The 23,849-nt window shown below is 35.4% G+C and overlaps 4 protein-coding genes across 7 annotated transcripts in view; 2 read left to right on the top strand and 2 right to left on the bottom strand.

Moving 5' to 3' along the window:
- The window catches only part of Cad87A (cadherin 87A), a 231,946-nt gene extending 212,381 nt beyond the window's left edge, over positions 1–19,565 (top strand). Inside the window, exons 7-29 of the mRNA XM_085485287.1 lie at positions 2,401–2,535; positions 5,929–6,121; positions 6,728–7,038; positions 7,634–7,789; positions 7,962–8,149; positions 8,243–8,405; positions 9,642–10,080; positions 10,266–10,457; positions 10,616–10,869; positions 11,197–11,329; positions 11,401–11,616; positions 12,003–12,302; positions 12,437–12,681; positions 13,051–13,344; positions 13,567–13,767; positions 13,836–14,058; positions 15,682–16,226; positions 16,352–16,527; positions 16,658–16,793; positions 16,970–17,094; positions 17,171–17,272; positions 17,343–17,556; positions 18,018–19,565. Coding sequence (XP_085341413.1) covers positions 2,401–2,535; positions 5,929–6,121; positions 6,728–7,038; positions 7,634–7,789; positions 7,962–8,149; positions 8,243–8,405; positions 9,642–10,080; positions 10,266–10,457; positions 10,616–10,869; positions 11,197–11,329; positions 11,401–11,616; positions 12,003–12,302; positions 12,437–12,681; positions 13,051–13,344; positions 13,567–13,767; positions 13,836–14,058; positions 15,682–16,226; positions 16,352–16,527; positions 16,658–16,793; positions 16,970–17,094; positions 17,171–17,272; positions 17,343–17,556; positions 18,018–18,134 — 5,058 coding nt within the window. The 3' untranslated portion in view covers positions 18,135–19,565. The remainder of the gene's footprint in view (positions 1–2,400; positions 2,536–5,928; positions 6,122–6,727; positions 7,039–7,633; positions 7,790–7,961; positions 8,150–8,242; positions 8,406–9,641; positions 10,081–10,265; positions 10,458–10,615; positions 10,870–11,196; positions 11,330–11,400; positions 11,617–12,002; positions 12,303–12,436; positions 12,682–13,050; positions 13,345–13,566; positions 13,768–13,835; positions 14,059–15,681; positions 16,227–16,351; positions 16,528–16,657; positions 16,794–16,969; positions 17,095–17,170; positions 17,273–17,342; positions 17,557–18,017) is intronic.
- On the bottom strand, positions 19,473–20,499 carry Rpp21 (ribonuclease P protein subunit Rpp21). Its single transcript, XM_029317078.2, has 4 exons — positions 20,321–20,499; positions 20,189–20,250; positions 19,993–20,084; positions 19,473–19,906 (listed from the first exon to the last, which is right to left on the bottom strand). The coding sequence occupies exons 1-4, from the start codon at positions 20,322–20,324 to the stop codon at positions 19,570–19,572; spliced, it is 495 nt and encodes a 164-aa protein (XP_029172911.1). The 5' UTR covers positions 20,325–20,499; the 3' UTR covers positions 19,473–19,569.
- Positions 20,500–20,649: 150 nt separating this feature from the next.
- On the bottom strand, positions 20,650–22,002 carry LOC114941905 (uncharacterized). Its single transcript, XM_029317082.2, has 3 exons — positions 21,708–22,002; positions 21,296–21,477; positions 20,650–21,160 (listed from the first exon to the last, which is right to left on the bottom strand). Exons 1-3 carry the CDS (start codon positions 21,897–21,899, stop codon positions 21,034–21,036), a joined length of 501 nt encoding a protein of 166 aa, XP_029172915.1. The 5' UTR covers positions 21,900–22,002; the 3' UTR covers positions 20,650–21,033.
- Positions 22,003–22,203: 201 nt separating this feature from the next.
- Sam-S (S-adenosylmethionine Synthetase) overlaps positions 22,204–23,849 on the top strand; it is a 56,814-nt gene continuing 55,168 nt past the window's right edge. For all 4 annotated transcript variants that reach the window (XM_029317099.2, XM_085485332.1, XM_029317098.2 and 1 more), the window contains exons 1-2: positions 22,204–22,257; positions 22,714–22,860. The gene's annotated coding sequence lies outside the window, so the exon portion shown is untranslated. The remainder of the gene's footprint in view (positions 22,258–22,713; positions 22,861–23,849) is intronic.

Below are 23,849 nucleotides of genomic sequence, written 5' to 3'. Positions count from 1 at the left end.
GTCCATAAAATTTACGTCACGGCCGAAAATCGTATTTACGGAAACTTGTAACGCGTTACCGTGGAGAAGTGCCGTTGAAAACTGCTTTCTGCTCGGGAGATTCGATCGATATAGCGCGCGATCGGTTATGCGATGCGCGTTGTTCGTTTCGCATCGGCAAAAGGGTACGAAGAAACGCCCCGAGAATTCGGTCGACGGGAAAAGCGGCAATGTATCGCGAGAGCGAACGTCTTTTTTTCTACTCCACCCTCTGCAAAAAAAAGGAACCAATTCGTATATCATCTCGCGAGCCATTAAAATTATCTACCTGCAGCCTTCTGATCTCTTTCTCTCTCTTTTTACCCTTTTCCATGAAAGACGGGATATTAGTACGTACAACGCACCATTTCCCCTTCCTCTCCCCCTTTTTTTCCCTTTTCCTACGTCATATCCGCTCGATAAATTTTGCTCGGGGCCGTTAGGCGCGACCAAAACCGTAAAAGCTTTTAACTAATGGCCCGACGGCTTTACGGCACACTTTAAATGCCCGGTTTGCGTTATACGCGCGCGAACAACGTGATTGCTCCCAGTTATTAAATATAACTAATGTTTACAGAGTTGAGGGGGTGGGAGGGTTAACATTGACGCGCGAATCATTTGCGAATCAACAACGAAATTTTTCAAATCCGCGACAATGCGGTAATTGAGACGTTTGGAGAACAAATAACAGATTTGTGCCACAAATCCATTGTAAATTAGAGATATATATCTGTCAAAATATAAAATATTTTATATCCGAATTTTCTAGGCATGAATTGTGTCAGGCATATTGAAAATCGATACCATACGTATAGAATTGTATGTATTTATTTCATAATTCTGCAGTAATCTGTTTTTTATGTAGTTTTTTTTTTTTTTTTTTTTTTTTTTTCAAATCGGAATTTACCTAGCATTTTTCGATTATTTTAACGAATAACGAATATATGAAATCTTTATATCTTAACAGAGAGTTATCGAACTCTGAATAATCAAATGCGATAGAATAAGATTTCGCAATTTTTTATAAGCCTTCATATATTTTATAAGCATTTGGATGAAACACATATATATAAAGAGAAGTCGCAGAAGTTTGATTCAAGTGACACAAAAAATCATAACTTTTATATGGGCTAGATCAACACAAGCGCGCGCTATGCACTTTGGTTTTATATTAGAAGAATGATATTCCAAAAAATATGTATAAAGTTTACTTGAAACTCGATTAATTTCTTTAAAGCATTAAGCTGCTAAAATTTGCTTAAATTTTAAAATAATATTTTTTTTATAAAATTAGCCCATTAAAGAATAAATTAAGACTCACCGATACGACGCGCAGCAGCGGAGTTGTAGTGCACATGTTTGATCTGTAAAATACAATTATTAACAAATTATAACTCAGTGTCTAAAACAATTATTATTTTAAAAAATAATTACGTTAAATATTAATTAAATTTTTTATTCACACACAATTTCTTAACTATTTTTAATAATTCAATTTTTATTTGCTGAAATAAATGCTACAAATGTTTTACGAAAAGAAGTTTTCTTAAAGATCAAACTGTTATTTAAAAATTTTGAATACGCGCAATGTAATTCCAAAAAAAATATATTTATATTAAAAAATATTAATGATTTTAAATAATTTATTTAATATTTTAAAATAAAATAATATTGTCAAGTATTTAATAATTAAAATTTACTTCACGGTTACTCCTTTGTTGCCTGATGCCTCCCCGGGCCTCCTCCTCCTCTCTTATTGTTGGTCGTCCTTTTATTTCTCTTGTATTCACATGACACTCGCGAAAACACGATTAATTACGATCACGAAAAAAAATAAACGATTTGCGCGGCACTTTGTACGGCACTCCCGACGTAGATTATTTGCATACAACGCGCATTTTATTATTATTTCGACGGAAACTATTCGCTCAGCACTCTGCAATAAATCAAATTTATAAATTATTATTTAATTATTATTACTAACTATTATATATCGTTATTTAAAAAAAATATTTTTTGTAAAAAATTAGCCCATTAAATTAAAGAAATAAATTAAAACTCACCGTACTATTATGTACAGCAGCGTAGTTGTAGTGCACATGTTTGATCTGTAAAATACAAATATAAACAAATTATAAAACAGTGTCGAAAATAATTAATATTTAAAAAAAGAAATAATTACGTTAAATATTAATTAACTTTTTATTTAATTTTTTAACTATTTTTAATATTTAATTTTTATTATCTGAATGATAAATTGATTAATCAAGGATAAATGTTTGTTAATGAACATTCCACAAACACCAAATGTTCTCGAATGTGAAGTATACCGTTGGATCGTTCGCTGTCGAACTGGCATTTAACGATCGACTTTTATTGCAGTTCCTGGACGCGTGCGAGAAGTTTGGCATCGTCAACGTCGAGAGAAGCCAGAATACGTACGTGGGCGCCCTGGTCCTGCGACAACCCCTCGACTATCGGGAGAGACCTTTCTACCAGCTGCTGCTGCGGGCAAGCGTGAGTAGATCTGTGAAGAGAGAGAAGATCAGTATTAATTATGCGTGAGAGAAGAGGCTTCTGCAATTCATACCGAATAAAGCTAACTATCTATGTGTCACATCTCCCGTAACATCAAATATTCTTGGATTTTTTAAATGCGACGACTCAATTTTGTGATAGTTCTCAGTTGCTTCATTTGAGATACATATAAAAGTCTTTGATGTAACGATGACGTTAGGTGTAATTAGCTCAAATCTATTCATAATGGGATGCTGCGTAAGTAGTATAACATATATAGATATAGTTTTATTTTTTATATATAACGACAATTGAAAAATATTTGCATTTTTTATTATTATTTATCACGTTACAATTAATAGATTTTATCCATTGATACTTGATATTTTTAATCTGAATTTTCTCGAAACACGCGTAAACTTTAATCACGTTGAATCGAAGCGCGATTTTGCTTCCGAAGAGAAAGCTTCGTATTATTGAAAATGAACGTGAGCACGAGGAACACTATCGAATTTACATAACTTCAAAGGGTTACAGATTAAAGGCAGATGGTGCGGCATCGGTGGAAATCGGAAACCTTAGTTATCTCGGTTGCCCTTTGATTCTGCACGTTGACGTCGTATATCGCGTTCCGATACGTGTTAAAATACATAGAAACGCGTGTACATGCGCACGTGGAAAAGTTTGAGCTCGCGCTGATGAAAAAACGTGGACTGTGATTCACTATGCATTTTCGCAAAACGAATCTCTCACGCGATAAAACGGTAAACATTGAGCTTATTTAGGTGTTACACAGCGAAACGTGCTCGTATGATCGATGCAGTTTTCCCCGCCATACATCGATTTCGCGCTATTTTCCTCTCTTCGCAATTTATCTGAGGAATATAACGCGAAATTGAAGAAAAACAAGTAAATATTTGTCAGTACTGTAGCGCGTACGTGCAACGTAATGGCACTTTCTCATCGCGCACATTTAGTGTTAAATGTGATCTGATCCGTGGCTTTTTTGTTGACACAATCTTCATATTAGACAAATTTAAATTAGAGAAAAGCGGCAAGTCATTGCAATTTATGGATGAGTTTTCACATTTTATATATGAATATATTTGAGTTGAATATTTTCTTTAGAAAACTCTACAGGGAGATAATTTTCTCTTAGAATTTACCCTGAAAATCATACCCTGGTAATCGTGGGACGATATATGATATGGGAAGAATTATATGAGAGATTTTCTGATTAATATTTACCGCAATAAAAAATATTAATATGTATACAAGTAAATTTTATTATGTACATAATAAAATTAATCAAATATATTTTATATTTTTTATGGTAGATATTAATATTTTTATTATGGTAAATATTAATCAGAGAAACTCTTATAAAATTCTTCCAATATCATATTGTCCCACGATTACCATGATCTTCAGGGTAAATTCTAAGAAAAAATTGTCTCTGTGTATGAAAGAATACGTATTTTATATAAAATATAGAAAATATTATAATCTTATAAAAGTAGAGATTTTTTTCAATTATTTAGACTATGCGCGATAAGCAACAATTCGAAAAATTGAAGACAAAAAGATTAATTAAAAATTAAGCAAATAATTTTAGAAACGTGCAAAGACGAGTTGAGTTTAATATTCAATAGTCTTTATAATACTATGAAACACGAAAGAATACGTATTTTATATAAAATATGCAAAGTATTATAACCTTATAAAAAAGTATAGATTTTTTCTCAATTATTTAGACTATACGCGATAAGCGACACATTCTCTCTGTGTATGAAACACGAAAGAATACGTATTTTATATAAAATATATAAAATATGCAAAGAATTATAACTTTATAAAGGTAGAGATTTTTTTTTCTCAATTATAGACTATGCGCGATAAATTCGAAAAATTGTAGACAAAAGTATTAATAAAAAAAAATGAAGCAAATAATTGTAGAAACGTGTAAAGACGAGTTGAGTTTAATATTCTTCATAATACTATAAAACACGAAAAAATATGTATTTTACATAAAATATGCAAAGTATTATAACCTTATAAAAGTAAAAATTTTTTTTCTCAATTATAGACTATACGCGAAAAGTTCGAAAAATTGTAGACAAAAGTATTAATTAAAAATGAAGTAAATAATTTTCCAAAAAACCGTGTAAAGATGAGTCGCGAAAAATTGCGATTTTTCTTTTATTTAAGCGAGAAGAGAGACTCGGAGCGGCAAGGATTAATTAATCAATGTCGTCAAGCGCGCGCTTGGAACGTCATCCTCGCCTCGTATACTCACGTGTGTGCGAGAGATCACGTATAAAGAGATAATTACAGTCACTTGCGACACGTCGTGCGACGACGAAAGCTCTTTACGTGTGAGCGCGCGAGCGGAGATTGATTTTAATTACGCGTTCTCTCTCCGGAAGCGACTCAAGTATCGTCCTCTTGCAAGGGAAGCCTGACATCGCGCGCGATAGCGAGGATGAAATAAAAGGCGCGAAACAGACACGCGCGTTATTACGACTGAGTTTTTCGACGATTGTGAGATAAATCGTCGGAAATGAGAGAGAGAGAGGGAGGACGGTTTAATTTTTTTTTATGCCCCTCTTTTATTTTAGGTAAATAAACTCGCCATTTTTTTCGGTTAGGGATACTCGCGAAATTCTCGATCGTCGCTGAAAATAAACTTACCTCGGTTTTCCCTCGGGAATAAATGAGTCCCGCATTCTTTCCTCGGTCTCGTTGGTTTGTGTAATGGATAGATGGAAAAATTATCACGAAAGAATATACTTCGGCGAAATGTACGCCAACTAAAACTCGGATTCTACTCTCTCCGGGGACCGTCGTCATGGCGTTTACGCGGGAAACGTATAAACAAACTGAAGTAAGTTGCGAATTTCTCAAGGGTTGCCATCTCGATATTAGGGAAATGTAATTTAGCAGAGTTGCTAACTTCTGCAAATTAAACTTTTGAGAAAAGGCGCGAAGTTTAAAATACAATTTTTTTATACGTACTTGTATTAATTTCCATTAGCGACGAATATATTTTTGAGAGTTTGAAGATAATATTCCCGGAAGATCTCCGCATCTATAACAAAAAGCAAAGTCACTTTACAAATATATTACAAGTTATTTTTATTTATTATAAATAAAATTATTTATTATCTTTATTATATATAATTATTTATTTTAAATAAAATTGATAGTACTTGATTGAAAATATTCACGCTAAAAATCATCTTTTCAAAAAATAGATATGTGACTGAAAGAGATGTAATCAAGAGTCGAGAATACGAAGCAGGTTGAACTTTGTAGAAGCTGAGATAGCTTGAGCACTCAAGAAAATCCCAGCAAAAGACGAACGACAACCGAACGTGCGAATTTTGTCCGCAGGACGGCCTGAACAATGGAACCACCGGCGTGGAGATCAAGGTAGCGGATATTCAGAACAGCCCGCCGGAATTTCTGGATTCGCTAACAGGTGTGGTACGCGAGGACGATCCCATCGGGACTCTCGTGATGACCGTAAAGGCACGAGACGGCGACAGGGGTATGCCGCGGAAGATGATCTACGAATTGGTCACCAGTGAGTCTTAATCTCTTTTTTTTTTCATGTTTAAATCGCGTAAAGGACTATAATCCCATTTTGAAGTAAAATTTTAATTCAGATTTCATATATGTAAACGCAGATTTACAAAATTACAACAATGCTCAAAAAAGTCTCTTCAAAAAAGTATCTTCAAAGAGAATTTAACCTGTTATTATAATAATAATATAGATGATAATAATATTATTATTAATATTGTATCATGATAATATGATCATATGGTATTATGACATCATGGGATAATATGGTATTAGAAAAGTTTTATATAAGAGTTTCTCTGATTAATATTTACTACAATAAAAAATAATAATGAATCTACCACAATAAGATATGTTCGATTAATTTTACTATGCACATATTAAATATCTTTATTGTGGTAAATATTAATCAGAGAAAATCTTATAAAATTCTTCCTACACCATATTATCCCAGAATCACTAGGATTTTCAGGGTAAATTCTAAGAGATTTTCTATGTGTAATTTCAAAATATCTAACATAAATTAATAGTAAAAAAATGTCAAGTATAAAAAATTGCAAACTTTCTTTTACAATGAGCTTGTACATGACGATGTCTACGTTTGCAGACCCGTTCGATTATTTTCTGCTGGACGACGACACAGGCGAGTTAAGGACGGCCAAGCCGCTGGATCGGGAGGCGCTGGAAAACTCTACGGGCGTGTTGACGTTGATCGTGAAGGCTCGCGAGCTGATCGACGGCATGCCCGGGAATGACAAGCTGACGGTATCGACGGCCGAGGCGACCGTGACGATCAAGGACGTGAATGACGAGCCGCCTACGTTTAATCGGCGCGAGTACAACATCGAGATCCCAGAAAATGTGCCGGACGGCACGCCACTGCCGCATCTGGACATGACGGTGAAAGATCCGGATGTTGTGAGTGCACGTCGATTTTACCCCATTACCAATTGTCGAGCGTCACCTGATGCACGTACACTCCTCTGGTCGAGCGAAATGGGACTGCTGGAATAGTGATGCCGCTGTATCCGTTCGTCGACGATTCCATGCAAATGCATTAGTTATTGCCGTGTCGAAAAATCAAGAGAAAATCCGGTACATGGTAAAACGCTTGTTAACGCGACATTCATATTAATGTATTCGAGTTTCTGTGTAAAGCTCTCGACGTATATATACATATATATTCCACAACAATGGCGACGAACGGAAAGGCATCGCGCTATTTTACAGTGCGCGCATTTAATTCGGTCTGCATTATTAAATTAATGCCGCTTTAATGGCAACGCAAATGGAAAACGTCAAGTATAAATAATTCATAATATATTATAAAGCTTCGATAAAATTCAAATTATCATTACACCCGTTGCAGTGCATCGTATCGATCGGCCGTTCGTGGTAGAAACGTTACCGCGTTTCTCGTTATTTGCGCGCACACGTCTCATTTCGCTCTTCTGGTTGAGAGAGAGATTCTACTTTGCTCGCGGCGGAGAATAAAACCGCTTTCCACTTTAAGGGCTTAAACTCCGTGTTCTCTCTACGTCTGGAAGATATAACAGGTGCGTTTACCGTGGAGCCGGTGCTAGCGACTGGTAGCACGTCTGTGAACATTCGCGTTACGAACGGCTCCCTCGACTATGAAAATCCTAATCAACGAAAATTCATTATTTTGGTAAGTCTACTGTAAATAGTCTTTTCCAGATAAATAGAATTATTATCATTTTCAAAAGAAGAATAATTTCACGCAGCAAAGACTGCGAATACGATAGATAAAAACTTTCCTTGACAATTACGATTTTAATGCGAAATTTCTCCAACTGAATGAAAATTGTTATGATTTCCAGGTTTTCGCCGAGGAAGTTCATACGAACCCGAAGCTCTCATCCACGGCGACGGTAACAATTTCCATCACGGATGCAAACGATAACGCGCCTTCCTTTAGCAATCCGACGTATACGGCTTCGGTGTCCGAGACGGCGGCTCCAGGAAGCCCAATTATAACGATCACGGCGAAGGATCGTGACAGCGGGCGGTAAGGGCTTGTTAATTGCCGCGCTTTGTTCCACGAGACTTCAAAGCACGATTTCCTTACCTCATTCATACGTCACGATTCCGTGTTCCGTAGCTTTGGTACTGCTGGCATAGTCTATCAATTACTCGGCCAGGGTGCGGAACACTTTGCGATCGACAAGAAGACCGGCAGCATCACCGTCGCACCCTGCCCGACGCCCGGTACCTCGCCATGTCTAGATTACGAACAACAGACGGAATATTTCCTCACTTATAAGGTAATTTACATATATAAGAGTTTTAACAAGGCTCTGTAATATAAATATAAATTTAACGTATAAGACGGGCAACAAGAGCCAAATCGCGGATGACAATGCGTTATCCTAACGAAACTAAATAATTTTTCGTTAGAATTAAATACCGGTGCACAAGGCACCAAATTTTTACTTGGACACGGCCAAGATTTTAAATATGAAATAATCTCATATTTTGAGATTTAATTTCAATACCCCTTTAACCCCCCTACGGAAAATAAATAAATGAATGCAAGAGAAAAATATAGATCCGAAAATCGCTGAATCGGGAATCGAACCCGAGACCTTTCGCTTGCCGGGCGACTGCTCTTCCAGCTGAGCTATTCAGATCCCTTCGATTCTATACTTTTCTCTGTTATATATATTAATGTTGGTAAACAAACGCATTTTTTAAGCCAGCGTGTATCAAATATAAGAGTTTTAACAAGGCTCTGTAATATAAATATAAATTTAACGTATAAGACGGGCAACAAGAGCCAAATCGCGGATGACAATGTTGACAACGCATTGTCATCCGCGATTTGGCTCTTGTTGCCCGTCTTATACGTTAAATTTATATTTATATTACAGAGCCTTGTTAAAACTCTTATATTTGATACACGCTGGCTTAAAAAATGCGTTTGTTTACCAACATTAATATATATAACAGAGAAAAGTATAGAATCGAAGGGATCTGAATAGCTCAGCTGGAAGAGCAGTCGCCCGGCAAGCGAAAGGTCTCGGGTTCGATTCCCGATTCAGCGATTTTCGGATCTATATTTTTCTCTTGCATTCATTTATTTATTTTCCGTAGGGGGGTTAAAGGGGTATTGAAATTAAATCTCAAAATATGAGATTATTTCATATTTAAAATCTTGGCCGTGTCCAAGTAAAAATTTGGTGCCTTGTGCACCGGTATTTAATTCTAACGAAAAATTATTTAGTTTTGTTAGGATAACGCATTGTCATCCGCGATTTGGCTCTTGTTGCCCGTTTTGTAATTTACATAATTGTATAATAATAATGTAGGCATAATTAATGTATCATATTTAATATTAATTAATATAATGTATAATTATATAATATAATATGTTATAAAAGACACAACTAGAGAGATATTCAATATTGCATATAGTATTGAATTTGCATACTGACAGTATTGAAATTGACAGACATGTTGTAAACAAGTAGCAATTGAACAAATCTTCCCTTTTTCATTAGGCAACGGACGACAATGGGGAAGGTCAAACGACGAGCGTTTCATTGCGCATCAGCTTGATAGACGCGAACGACAGTCCGCCGCGTTTCTTGCAGGACAAATATCGCGCGGTGGTGGACGAGGGTGCCGAGAAATTCGAGCCCGAATTGAAGGTACAAGCGCGAGACAAGGACAAGACGTCGAAAATCACGTATGCCCTGGTGGGCGGTAATGAGCTGGGGCTGTTTGCCGTCGATCCGGACACTGGCGAGATCACTGTCAGGAGTCCGGTCGATATGACCAACGCCACCCACGACTGGATTGCCCTGACGATACAGGCGAGCGACGGTATATTCGTCGATTCCGCCCTCGTCAACATCACCGTGCGCGACGTTAACAACAACGCGCCCGTGTTTCCGCATGATATATATACGGCCAGTATCGCGGAGATTTCGCCGATTGGTGAGTACCCGGATTATGCTTAACAACAATTGTGCGCAATCTCGTGCTATTCCCGGGATTCCGAATCGTGTCCACTAGAAGCATCTACTACAATCTAAAGGGATTTACGTTCCTATCACGAAGCATTTCACCATTGGCATAAAATTGGGATTAAATGTACTTAATTATTTATTTGATTTCGACAGGAACTGTCGTAGAGGAGGTAACCGCGACGGACGCCGACAGTGGAGTTAATGCAGAATTAGTCTACAGAATACAGAAAGGAGCTTTCGATGACTTTGCTGTCAACGAGAGCACAGGCGTCGTCACAGTATCTCGAAAGTTGGATTATGACGAGAAGAATACGTATCACGTGGAAGTCATAGCGTTCGATAAAGGTAAAATTATTGTCATTATTTGAAAGCTTCATAATTTTCTTTATAAAGCAAGATGATTGAGAAATAAAATTTTATATCTTGTGGGGATTAACTAACATTTTGTTGAAATAGTTGCAATTTATTTCTTTACGTGACTTTATTTGTCTTTTTTATTTCAGGAACACCGAGTCTGACCGGAACGACGACGCTGATGATCGAAGTTGAGAACAGCAACGACAAGGCCCCGTATTTCACGCCAGAAACGCAACGAGCTGAAGTTACAGAGGACACGCCAATTGGCACCGTTTTCACAACATTGAAAGCCACCGATCCGGACAGCACGAATCTCGAAGCTTTGAACTTTGCCATTTCCGAGCCAATCACCGCTATTGACAGAAACGGCCAGCGCGTCAACGACAGCAAGTCTTTCAGGGTACCACGGATATTTTCGTTTTAACTTCGATTCAAAAGTCGTTCAATCCACGTAATAAGTTTATCGTAGAAATTTTCATAGAAAATAGAAATAAAAAATTCTCAAAATATATGGTATATATTTTTTTATAAAAGATTATATTCTCTTTTATATAATACATATATTATACATATTATATATTTTATAATATTATATATTAATATTATATATAATTATAATAAGATATATGTATATATAATATTTTACATATAAGTATTTAATATAATATATATATATATAAATAAAATATATATTACTTTTTTAACGTGCTTCTATTCTTTCTCGTAGGACTTCTTTGCAGTCGATCGCGCTACGGGCCAAGTTTCCGTCGTTCGCAGCCTGGATCGTGACATAGCAGCTACAGTAAGCGTTACGATTGTTGTAAGCGACACCACGGCGCCCACATTACAGCAAGGACGAGGTAAATAAGATATGTTCAAGGAAAGGAGAAATATTCTGTATCATGCCTGCATAATGCGCGTTTTTCAACAGGCAAACTAGTAGTGACTATCATCGATGTGAACCACATGGCGCCAGAATTCTTGAAACCGTGGACCCGAGAAAATCCCCGTTACTTGATAGAGATGCAAGAGGAGCAACCCACCGGCGCTGTCGTGGGAGCTTTCACAGCAACGGACGCTGATAGTAACATAGCGGGATACGCCATCGATCCACCGAGCCCTTACTTCAATATTGATAATATTACCGGTAAGTTGCTCACATCTAAAATCCTCGTGTCAATCTCACGTAAACCTGCTTTCCGCGAGAAGCATCGTCGAAAACCAATTTACAACGGTTTGACATATTATTAAAGTAACATTTTACTCTCGTGACATATCAATGGAATCTTGTGAAAGCTCTCGATGGAATTTTCGATGGGTATATCGATTTACGTGAAATGTTCTTGACTTTCTGTCGATATAGAAAAGTAAATCATCAAATTATTCATGAGACAGCGATTCCTGCTGAGGTCATCATCAAGAAAGAATAAATCGAATGCATTCTAAAGCGAGAACGTCGTCATATATATTTAATCTATAGTAATCGTTCATTATTGAAATGCAAAAATACATTTGCGACGCTTTTATTCACAGGAATCGTAAGAACTAGTCAAGTGATCGATTACGAGGAAACGAAGCAATTGGAATTCACGGTAGTCGCTTACGATTCCGGAGTGCCCCAACTTTCCGCGACCGCAAAAGTCACCGTTACCGTGATCAATGTGAACGATCAAGATCCGAAATTCGAGAAGGAACAGTATAACGCAACAGTGAAAGAGAATTCTCCACCCGGCACTCGTGTCATCGTCGTGAAAGCTACGGATGGAGACGAAGGACTTTTTGGCGATGTCAGCTATAGCCTAATTGGCGAACACGCAGCTGACTTTAACATTGGTAAGTTAGAATCAATTAATTAATTCTATAATGATGTAAGAACAAAAAACTAATTCAAATTATTTTTTTCTTGTTCTAACAATAAGTATGAAATATTTTATCAACATTTATAGTCGAGTTTATGTAATTATTAGGACACGAAACCGGAGAGATTACTGTGGGTGGTGCCACAGTTCTCGACAGAGAGATGACGCCAGAAATCACTATAACAGTGATGGCCAGCGACAGTGCTCATGTTAATTCTCGACGAAGCACTACTGTACCAGTAATTGTCAAATTAATTGACGAAAATGATAACAGACCGATATTCTCGCAACATAGTTACAGAGCGTCCGTCGCGGAGAATTTATCTGTTAATCCGCCAGCACCTATTCTGCAGGTATTATTTAAAACCTAATGTTTAGAATAGCATTAAACATACTTAAGTAATTATTAATAAGAATATTTGTCAGTCAGCTCTCCTATTTTTTAAAAAAACTCCATACTTAAGTAACTTTATAAAATAAAAATTTATAATACAAAATGATATTTTTTTTCAATTATAGTGAAATTTTCTATATAATATAACACAAAAGTGTGATAAATTTATACAAAGTTTAAAATTAGAATCTTTCCGTAAAGAAAATGTCCATGGATCAAATCTTCTTTGCAATTTTTAACTTTTACTATTCTTCATTTTAACGAGATTTTTAGCGTTTAAAATGGTAAACATTTATATATTAATCACGTAATTGTGTTATTTCTTAAGGTACGAGCTGTAGATCAAGACGAAGGAACGAATGGTGAAGTCTGGTATACAATCATCAATGGGAATGAAAATGAATCATTTTCGCTAAATCGCGAAACCGGCATCTTGTATCCTGCGGCCGCCCTTCTGGGCAGAGCTGGTTCTTACAGGATCGAGGTCGAAGCACGCGATGGCGCCGGAAATGGTCCACATTCGGACAGGTGTTATGTTGACATAAGAGTTACTCCAGTAAATCAACATAAACCGCAATTTGTCATGCCAGAATTGACAAACGCGACTGTAGAAGTACCGGAAGTATGTTTAAAAAATGTTTTCTATTTTCATAAAATTAAGTTTATGAGTTTTAATCAAATTAAAACTAAAATATAAAAGTATACTCATATATATAATTATTTATATATATTTAAAAATATACATATTATACATATTTCATAATATTTATATATATATAATTATATTAAAATGTATACTCTCTATAAAATATGTACTATAAAAAAGTGAAATATCAATTTTTAGAATGCAGGTGGTGTTCCGAATTATCTAATATTGACTGTAAAAGCAATTGACAGAGATCCCGGCGAGAATGGTCGTGTCAGCTATCATTTAAAAGTCGGCAATAGAAATGTTCAGGAAACCGAGGAATTCTCTATAGACCAAGAGACTGGCGAACTTCGATCGAAGATCATTCTCGATCGTGAAATTAAGAGCAAATTTGAGGTAAATAATATGTTAAACCATTTCTTCTGAACGAAACGATTGGGATTCTCATGTGAAAATTTTTTCAGCTTGTTCTTGTAGCAGCTGATCACGGCAGTCCTACAGCTTACGAGACATTGCGGCTATTAACAGTTCAGCTAGTCGATACGAACGATAACGTGCCACAATTTTACGAAGAGTATAATTTTCATGTGTCAGAAAATCGACCGAAAGATTATTTTATCGGGAAAGTAACAGCGGAAGACAAAGATGAAGGCAGACATGCCAAAGTCTACTATTATATAGAAGCAGGTAAATATACAAATGTAATATCTTTATATACATGTAATAATTTTAATAAATTTATATATTTTTTATTTTGGGTTGTTCAAAAAGTCATTGCGTTTTTTTCCAATAGATAGCGCTGTCCACATTTATTTGTATCTGAGCGTGCCATGAATGTCAAATGTTTATGCACATTTTGTTGTTGACACTTAACCTAAAAACCAAAAAAAAAGTTGACGCAATTTAGTCGAGTTTTGTGCTTGCAATTGTAGTTTAAACATGGAGAATTTTGAAGAGCATATTCGCCATATTTTGCTTTATTACTTTAAAAAAGGGAAGAAAGCAACTGAAGCAAGGGAAGAGTTGCGTCAAGTTTACGGCAGAAATGTCATTGAAAAACGTCAGTGCCAGAACTGGTTCGCCCGATTCCGTGGTGGTGATTTTTCGGTTAAAGACGCTCATCGCTCCGGTAGGCCTTCCGAGATTGACGACGATAAAATCAAGGCATTGGTGCAAGCAAATAAGCATTCAACGGTTCGGGAGCTTGCTACCGCTCTAAAAGTGTCCATTGGAAGTGTTCATGGACATTTGAAATCGCTTGGTTTCGTGAAGAAGCTCGATATTTGGGTACCGCATGAGTTGAAAGAAATTCATCTGACAAAGCGTATGAACGTCTGCGATCAACTCACCAAACGCGAAGAAAACGATCCGTTCTTGAAGCGTATGATCACGGGCGACGAAAAATGGATTGTCTACAACAATGTGAGCCGAAAAAGGAGTTGGAGTAAGCGAGATGAAGCACCGGAAAGGCAAGCAAAGGCGGACATCCACCAAAAGAAGGTGATGCTGTTAATCTGGTGGGATTGGAAGGGACCAGTCTTCTATGAGCTGCTTCCACAGAATAAAACGATCAATTCCGATGTCTACTGTGAGCAGCTACAGAAATTAAGTGATGCCATCGCACAGAAACGTCCCGAGCTGATCAATCGTAAGGGTGTGGTGTTTCACCACGACGATGCGAGACCACACACAAGTTTGGTCACTCGGCAAAAATTATTGCAGCTTGGTTGGGATGTGTTGCCACATCCACCATATAGCCCAGACCTTGCGCCATCAGACTTCCATCTATTTCGCTCCTTGCAAAACTCCTTGAACGGTAAAACGTTTGCTTCTGAAGACCTCATCAAACAGCACCTTGACAAGTTTCTCGCAGAGAAAGATAGGAAGTTTTATGAACGCGGTATTATGAAATTGCCCGAGAGATGGCAAAAGGTCATTGAACAAAACGGCCAATATATTATTGATTAATGTTCATTACGTATATTAAATAAACGCACCTGAAAATCAAATGAAAAAAACGCAATAACTTTTTGAACAACCATATTTTATATATACATATATATAAAATAGAATTTAAAAAAATATATGTATATATAATATATATTAAAATAATTTAATAAATAAATTTATTAAAATTATTAAAATATATAAATAAAGATTAATTATACCTTTATATAATATATATAGGATGTTTAAAATATTATTTTTGTGTTCGTACTCAACAAATAAATTCAATTGTGAACAAATAATTATATATTATTAATTAAGGTTTCATATCCTTACAAATGTATCGTTTATTTCTTTTTACAGGAAACGAAGGCTATGCCTTTTATATGGACAAATCCGATGGTAGCATTTACGCGAATAAATCGTTTGATCGCGAGACGAGGGACAAGTATGTCCTCTCTATTCTCGCATCTAATGACCCCGATCTCTACATCAATCCCGCACAAGTTGGCAAGCCGTTGACTCACAATCCGGAGCACGGACACGTGAACGTGACGATAGTTGTGCTAGATGAAAATGATAATCCGCCCATCTTTGAACGCATCGATTATTACGCTGGAGTAAATTCCATGGCGAATATAGACCACTTCGTGACTAAGGTAACTGCGTCCGACTTGGACGTAGGTGACAATGGCACTCTTCATTACTATGTTGCTAGCGCGAATCTTTATAAATACGGTTCGGAAAAACCGAGCGGTTCTATAGTGCCGAGCCCGTTCAACGTCACTCAGGATGGCAAACTCGTCACGAGCGGATATATGGCGGAATACAATCAAGATAGGTTTATTGTCGAAGTCATCGCTAAAGAAACGGCAATTCCAGAAAGATTCGCGATGACCAGAGTTCACGTAAGTTTTCCCGGTGTAAATTTTTTTCATTCTATAAATCAATTTAATGTTTAATTTAATGAAATATTAATGAGATATTTCTTTTCGTCTACTTTGCAATTTTTCCATTAATATTTTTTCTCCAGGTATGGGTGTTCGAACCGTCTCAGTTAATACGAGTTATACTGTCTCGACCTCCGGAGGAGGTCAATAGTGAACGCGACGAGATTGTTTCGGAATTATCCAATGCCACACAAAGTAGAGTCGTAGTAGACGACATTAGATATCACGTTGACGCTTCCGGACATATTCGCAGAGAATGGTAATGATGTATAAAATATAAATATAACTTGTACTTTCACTCATGCTTTCTCTCATATCTTAATCTACTGATTTAGAAAATTAAGAATTTTAGTAAGAAATATTGCATTAATCTCTATCTTTTTTGATAGGTGTGACATGTATTTGCACGTTGTCGAACCAAAAACTCAAACCATCGCACCAATCCCTCACGTACTCAAGGTTATCGATGCGAAATACGATTTCTTGAAGCATTATTATACCGGATTTGCTATTGAAAATGTTGTGGTGAGTATTAAATTTTAAATAGTAATATAATATTTAATATTATAATACGATTATAATCTAATATAATTACTTGCAAACTGAATGAAATTATTTTACAATAAGAAGTAAAATAAAATTACTTCGTATAATTATTCAAATATATTGATAAATAGGCGCTTAATTTATTTTTATTTCAGCCGGCATACGCTGGAGTTCAAGAAGAACCTTTCGATCCTGCACTCGCTGCTCTAATAGCTCTCTTAGTTGTTTTGCTCGTAGGAGCAGTCACTGTTACAGTAGTTTGTTGCTGCTTACGCCATTGGTAAGAATAATATCTAAATATTAAAAAAAAGATAGAGTCTTATTCTTTTCTAATATATCTACATCCGATATTTTAGGGTAATAACTGTGCCAAATGATATACGTAAGAAAGACGGCCTAATTAAAAAACAGATCATCGACGAACTAAACACGACGGAGAATCCTTTGTGGATCGAGCAGTAAGTGTTATTTTATCAACTTTGCAAGAGTTTTACCGCGTGATATACGACGAAATATTTCTGATTGCAGAAAACTGAAACTCTACGAAGAGCAAGAGTTAACGATGCAAGTGTTTAGTGAACCCGAAGGCGGTCTCGGTGGCGAGAGACGCGGCAGTGGTGTAAGCGTCGGTATGGGGGACACGTCTCAAGATAACACTTATGCCACTATACAACATCCGTTGCCTACAAATAGGCATCGTCCGACCACGCCGGATTATACCACGCTTCCAGGAAATCATAATGTACGCCAAATAAATGAGTAATGCTGTAACTGCGAGGCCTCGTTACACTGACAGACTCGATTAACTCTGATTAGTAGAGTCTCTTCTCTTCTTATCGTATAATTTTTTAAATCATACAATTTTGACGATTCCTAACAGCATGTCCGAAAGACAGTCAGAGAATGTAAAATATCTTCTGAATGTCCTCTGGATGTATTCTGTTAGGAAATATGATGGAAATATTCTGCAAATTATGATAATCTATATCAATTGCATAACTTGGAAACAGTAGAAAGAAAATATATATTATAAAAACAAAAATTGACATTTGTTCTATTCGCAATTAGTATTTCAAAAAACAGTATGCACATGAAACAGACAAGTAAGATTGATGACTGCCAGTGTGACTAGCCTATAAATTGTAAATTATAAAATCCTGTAAGATATCATTTCTACATAAGTTGTTTTATTTTGCGCTTTAGTTATACGAATCGGCAATGGGTTTTCAAGGATCAACCTTCCAGCCCTCTCCGAACGTGATGCCGCAATTGACGCTCGATCGCGATGGCCAGCCCCAATTCGTTTCGGGACTAGTATAAACTGACTCTTGACTACGCGGGCATTTTCAGCCCTCCCTTGCCATCCCTCTTCCTTCCACTTTCTATCTTTAAATAAGCTCCGTCGCCGTACGTTGTACCTCTTTATCCGCGGCTCTTGTTCATTGCACGCGCACTCTTCGGAGCGTACTCCTCGGGCGACTCGCATGCACACACCTCTTTGACAATAACCGAGTTAAATATTGGTCGGGTTTGTCCTGCGAGTAGACGCGTGTAGAGAAGAGACATTCGACACGACATTCGCGAGATCTGCCCTCTTTCCTTCCCTCTCACTTACGTGACCATTTTGCCATTTTCAGTTTGAACTCTTCCGCAAGAGCTTGCGAAGAACTTAAGATGAAGAGTGACGACGAACGACACAAGTCAATATTACTGGAGTAATTAATCCCTGTAGCTGGTGTGTGCATGTATATATGTGTGCGTTGCCAACCTGGGGTCCCGTCTGATTTTATCGTTAGACCTACTTTTTAGGAGAATCAAAAAGAAAAACAAAAAAAAAAGAAAAAGTGAGAAGAAGGAATATAAGCTAGGGATAAAATAGGCACTGAGATAACTCGACCGAAGCTTGGCACGACAGATATATGTATATAAGTGAATGTGTAGATTCCGTCCAGCCCAGTTTTCGTATTACTTTCCTCATTAGTTTAATATTTATAAGTTTTCGAAGTTACGTGCATGCGTTCCAATCGTGTATAAACGCAAATTGTACGTTTTACAACGATCACTGCCACATTTTTCGCATCTCCGATGCAGTTGTTGTATCCGGTCAATCAAGTAATCGAGCCATTGTTGCTAAGCGCACAATAGGACATAATTAAGATTATAGTGCATACAATTTTTAAGTTATATAGTATTTAGCGTATTTATTTAAGATATGTATAGTATGTGTTTTGTTGTAAACGACTGATATTTTTTCTTCCCGATTAAACTGTGATTTGATCGCGCCCGAGTATGAGTGCAATGATTTATTAACTCGTAATGGTTTTGCACGAGTCACTGGCGATGGGCGGACATAGTCATATCATAGTTGGATGAAGTAATGACGTTTGCAGCGAATTCCATTGTCATTACGGCGAAACAATATCTTGCCTTCGAGAAATTGTCAAATTTACACTTTAATAGCATCTCTATAAACCGTCCTCGGCTAAGAAGACATATTGTGACCCTCGAGAATTCTCTGCGGACGTCGCTTGCCGTAAAAACGTATCGCAACTACGTACTCGATAACAGTAACTTAACTTACGAGTTATTTCTAAGAATACATTAATGTAAAACTATTATCGGTATCATGATATTACTAGATGGTTATGAATATTCCAGTTAGCAAAAATATCTGTTTATTAATTACAAATTTATTGTAATATTGTAACATATTTTATGTAAGTCATTAATAAAAAATATTCGTACATCAGAGATGTTAAGTTAACGATGGATTTGTTGCTTCAGAGAGATTCTCAATTTCTACATTTTTAACAATTACTTCTTTCTCCTCTATTTTCTCTGGGACATCAGATTTCTTAATATTTTCATTCATTGATTTTGGTGTATAATCTAATGTCTCAATTATTGCTTCCGGTTGATTAGGCCACAATTTATATCCATTACACACAGGAAATCGTTTAGTATTCATACAAGTTAGACATTTCCATTTGACCTTTTTTATAGGTTTTGATATTAATCTGACTCTAGCTGTCTCCCCAGGTATAAGTGGAGTTTGACAACATTTACATATGCTTCTCTTTAAATTTGGTTCCCTAGAAAAACCAATAATTCTCATTAATACAAGAAATTATATATATATAATTATCTTCACACAGAGATATCTGATATGTAGACTTACATGCGTAATACTGCTTTTTTGGCACAACCCACCATGTTATTACCAAGGTATGATGCTGTACATTTGTCTACTAATGCCATTAGATAACTAGCCTGTGATGAAATTTTTAATGATAATAGCAACATTAATATATTTTTAGATAATTTTATTAAGTCAAAATTATTAAAGGATAATAATTTTATAGTCATATACATACCTGATATAAATAATTCATACGTTCAAAAATATCTTTGTGCTGACAAAGTTTGGTCTTATTTCCTGCAAAGTTTTTCAACTATAAATTCATAATGTATGCATATTTAAATAAGATTCAATAAAATTTACTTACCCATCACGTAATCAATTTATCTATTATTCCACTTAAAATCAGTAATTAATAATTCCTTTAATTTATATGTTAAATAACAGAGCATTCAACAATGCATCTTTTTATAGTTTTAAGGTTAGAAACAGTAAAAACTTAACTTGAACTAGGTTAAGTTCATGTATATAACTCTAGACTCTAAATTAAGTTCATATATATAATATAATATATATAATTAACTTTCATATTAAAGATATATCATCTTAACAATTTCTTTTTTATTTTGTGATAAAACTCTAGTTATATTTTTCCTTATAAAAGTATATACATATTTTTAAAGATAATTAAAAAAATTAATTTCACCCTTTTTATTACCTTATAATTATATAATACAATATTTATAACACCCTAATTATATACTTTATTTATACATTCATTAACAAAAATATATAAAAAAAATCTGGTCTATGTGTTTTATATAAAAATTTTTCAAAAGTAGACTAATATTGTTTTTAATCTAAATATTCTACTGAATGAAAACAGAGAAGAAATATTGAAATAAAATCTATCTTCTCAAAATATTTTTGTAAGATGTTTCAAATTTGTTTTTTATAAAATTGTATCTAACTTATAAATGAACTTTTTACATGAAGTTGCATTGATAGTGAATCGGATATTTATTTCAGCAGAAACTAAACTAGAGGAATCCTGTTCTTCATAGATCATGCTGGAAATATCTAATTTTCCTTGGACTTAGCCTTGCATCTCCATGTAAGGAATGGTGTAAATTCAATTTCCAAATCGGACACACCTTCAGTTTCAGGTCTTAAAATACTGTCATTTGTGCTATCTTTACTATCATCTCTAAAAAGAGAAAAATTATTTCTTTAATATATATATATATATAATGCACACAAAATGACAAGTATAAAATTTCTTTTAGGAAAATATCTTCTTAATAATTCTCATAATAATAAAATAGAAGTTGTCATATATTACCGACAATGTTTTTCTTGCATACTGTCATTCTCTTTATAATAATAGCCAAACTCTGCTAGAACAATATCCAAATTGTCACACTGCTCCTTCAAATCTAGATATATCTTTTCTGAATCATTTAAAAACTGATCCATGTCATCTAGTGACGAGTTCACTTCTGATGGAAATTCCTTTATTTTATCCTACCATAATTAATTACATAATTAATATAAAATTATGCTCGAGATTTATTCATAATACATAACATTAACGATAAAATAATACACAAAATAAAACGTCCTACATATATATTATATTTTTTAAATATAATAATAATATAACTTGCTAAGTTGAAAATGATTTATTTGTTTATTTTTATATAGAAAAAAATTGCCGGCATTTCTGAAATAATATTGAATAATAATTTTCGCACGTTAATATCCTGGGTAGACAATTCGTCCAGGCACGCATCCACCTCAACGGTCCGCTCCGCGTAGCCTCCCATCAGGAGTTGGGGCATCTTCCAGGTCTCGCTGAGCTGCTCGATGCCCTTGTCGATTTCGCGCGTCTTGTGCCTCAATTTGTCGAAATAATCCGAGAAGGATGCGTACGAATTCTTCTCCATGTCTCCGGTTTTCTCGTACAAAATTCGCACACAGCTGAGCAAAATAACAACACTCGATCGCCGATTTTCAAACCGGTATCAGTTTAATTTTCACGCACTGCTGCCAATCTCGAAGTTTGTTCCTCTCGAAGTCGCGTTCGAAATTACGTCATCCGGCACAGGAGAACGTGCGATCGACCAATCGAAACGAAGGGCGCGACGCGTCTGATTGGCCGACACGGATTGTCAAACGTCAGGCAGATTTTGAACGCACTTCAAGTGTCTTCTAGCGCGCGAAATCAGTTTGAAAAATTTCCCATAGGTAGCGCCCTTTTCCGGCGAATATGGAGATACGTGACGAAGGTATATGAGATCGGAGGTGAGATAATTTCGATTATTTCTTTAATTAATTTCGATAATAGTCTACATTTGTCTCGAGAATATTACAATAACGTTGGAGTATTTGATAACTATGAAGATTCTTTGATGTTTTCTATTATTTCTCGTAAAAGTTTTCCCAACGCATCGCGATAGACAAAGGTAGCAAAATTTTTCACTTTCTTTAACGTGAACATAGCGTCTTTAGAAAGAAAGAATGAGTGCATCCAGTTAACGCGAGTGAACGAGATGCGAATAGATGGAAATGAGAGAAGGAGAGAGAACCATCCCATAATGCATCATTTCTGTCCACTTAGCATCTCGTCCACTCGTTAACTATAGGGGTATATGCTTTTTAAAACTATATAATTTATTCTTGAAAAAGAATCAAGTTCAACTTCTTCGCACGAAGAAAGTTTTGCATCGCAACTTTATAATGCATATCTTAAAATTGCAGCAAAACCGCGGAGAAATCGTACCGGAAGTGCTGTTTAGAATCGATAAGTGTGAAATCGGACAAAGTACATCAATCATCGAAAGATTTTCCAGAGACTCATTTGAATAATCCAGAGCGACGACTGACAATCAGCTATATGTAAATATGGTGAGTTATTAATTATAAACATATTTATTATTTACAAACATTTAATTTTAAAAAATTTTTATTATAGTTATCGCGTAATACACAGGAAGTGCTGCAAATGAATTAGAGTAAGAATTTCGTATGAGATCAAAGAAAATATGTTTGTGTATATATATGTTCGATAACCGTACGGAAGTATAATAAATGTTACAAAAATAGTCAGAAATTACTGTCTAGGATAAACTGCGTTTTCTTTCAGTTTTTGTTACAATATTGTAAAAATAACTCAACTCTATCATCATTTTCAGTGCTTCGCGTGTGCAGATGACTCGTTTATTAATTGAGAAATAAGAGAGAGAAAGAGAGAAAGAGACAGGAAGAAAGAGATAGCGATATCCCACGATTGAAAAAAAGAAAACGAGTTTGCTCGTCTCTTTGTATATAATGCTAAAGTGAACCGCGACAAGTACCGTGTACTATATATGTTAAACGATATCACTATTTAATGATAAAATCATTGTATATGTGCACTTGCAACAACACTTTTAAATTATAGCGGCAAGAAAAAAAACATTTGATGTACGAGTACACGTAATACGACCTTGCAAATTTCTACTCGCGAGAACGATTTTTATCATCATTGCGATGATTTTTATCGCGAACATTTTCAATCGAAAAAAAGTCATTGGCATATGATATATCACAGATGCGAGAAAAAACTTCAGGCGTCAGTTATGATCGATTTTCCGTGATAAAGTTTGCTTATAAAAACGCAGATCGCTCTTCTTGTTGATTTAAATTTGTTCGCTTATTTTCTTCGGTTTAATAATATAAATCGCAATGTAATAAAAAAACCATTTCAAATAATCTTAAATTTTTACAAAAATTTATTGCACAATGGTATTTATCGAATTAAATCACGTGTTTATATTTAAAAGTGATATTTCTCCGAGTGTGTACATATAAATATAAAAGAACAGAAACAATTAAATAAAATTTAAATAAAATAA

The sequence above is a fragment of the Nylanderia fulva genome, unplaced genomic scaffold, assembly GCF_048542155.1.
Source record: "Nylanderia fulva isolate GAGA-0341 unplaced genomic scaffold, ASM4854215v1 Scaffold36, whole genome shotgun sequence".
Taxonomy (NCBI): Eukaryota; Metazoa; Arthropoda; class Insecta; order Hymenoptera; family Formicidae; genus Nylanderia; species Nylanderia fulva.
The sequence above is the reverse complement of the archived record's forward strand: the minus strand, read 5'-3'. Positions and strand labels throughout refer to the sequence as shown.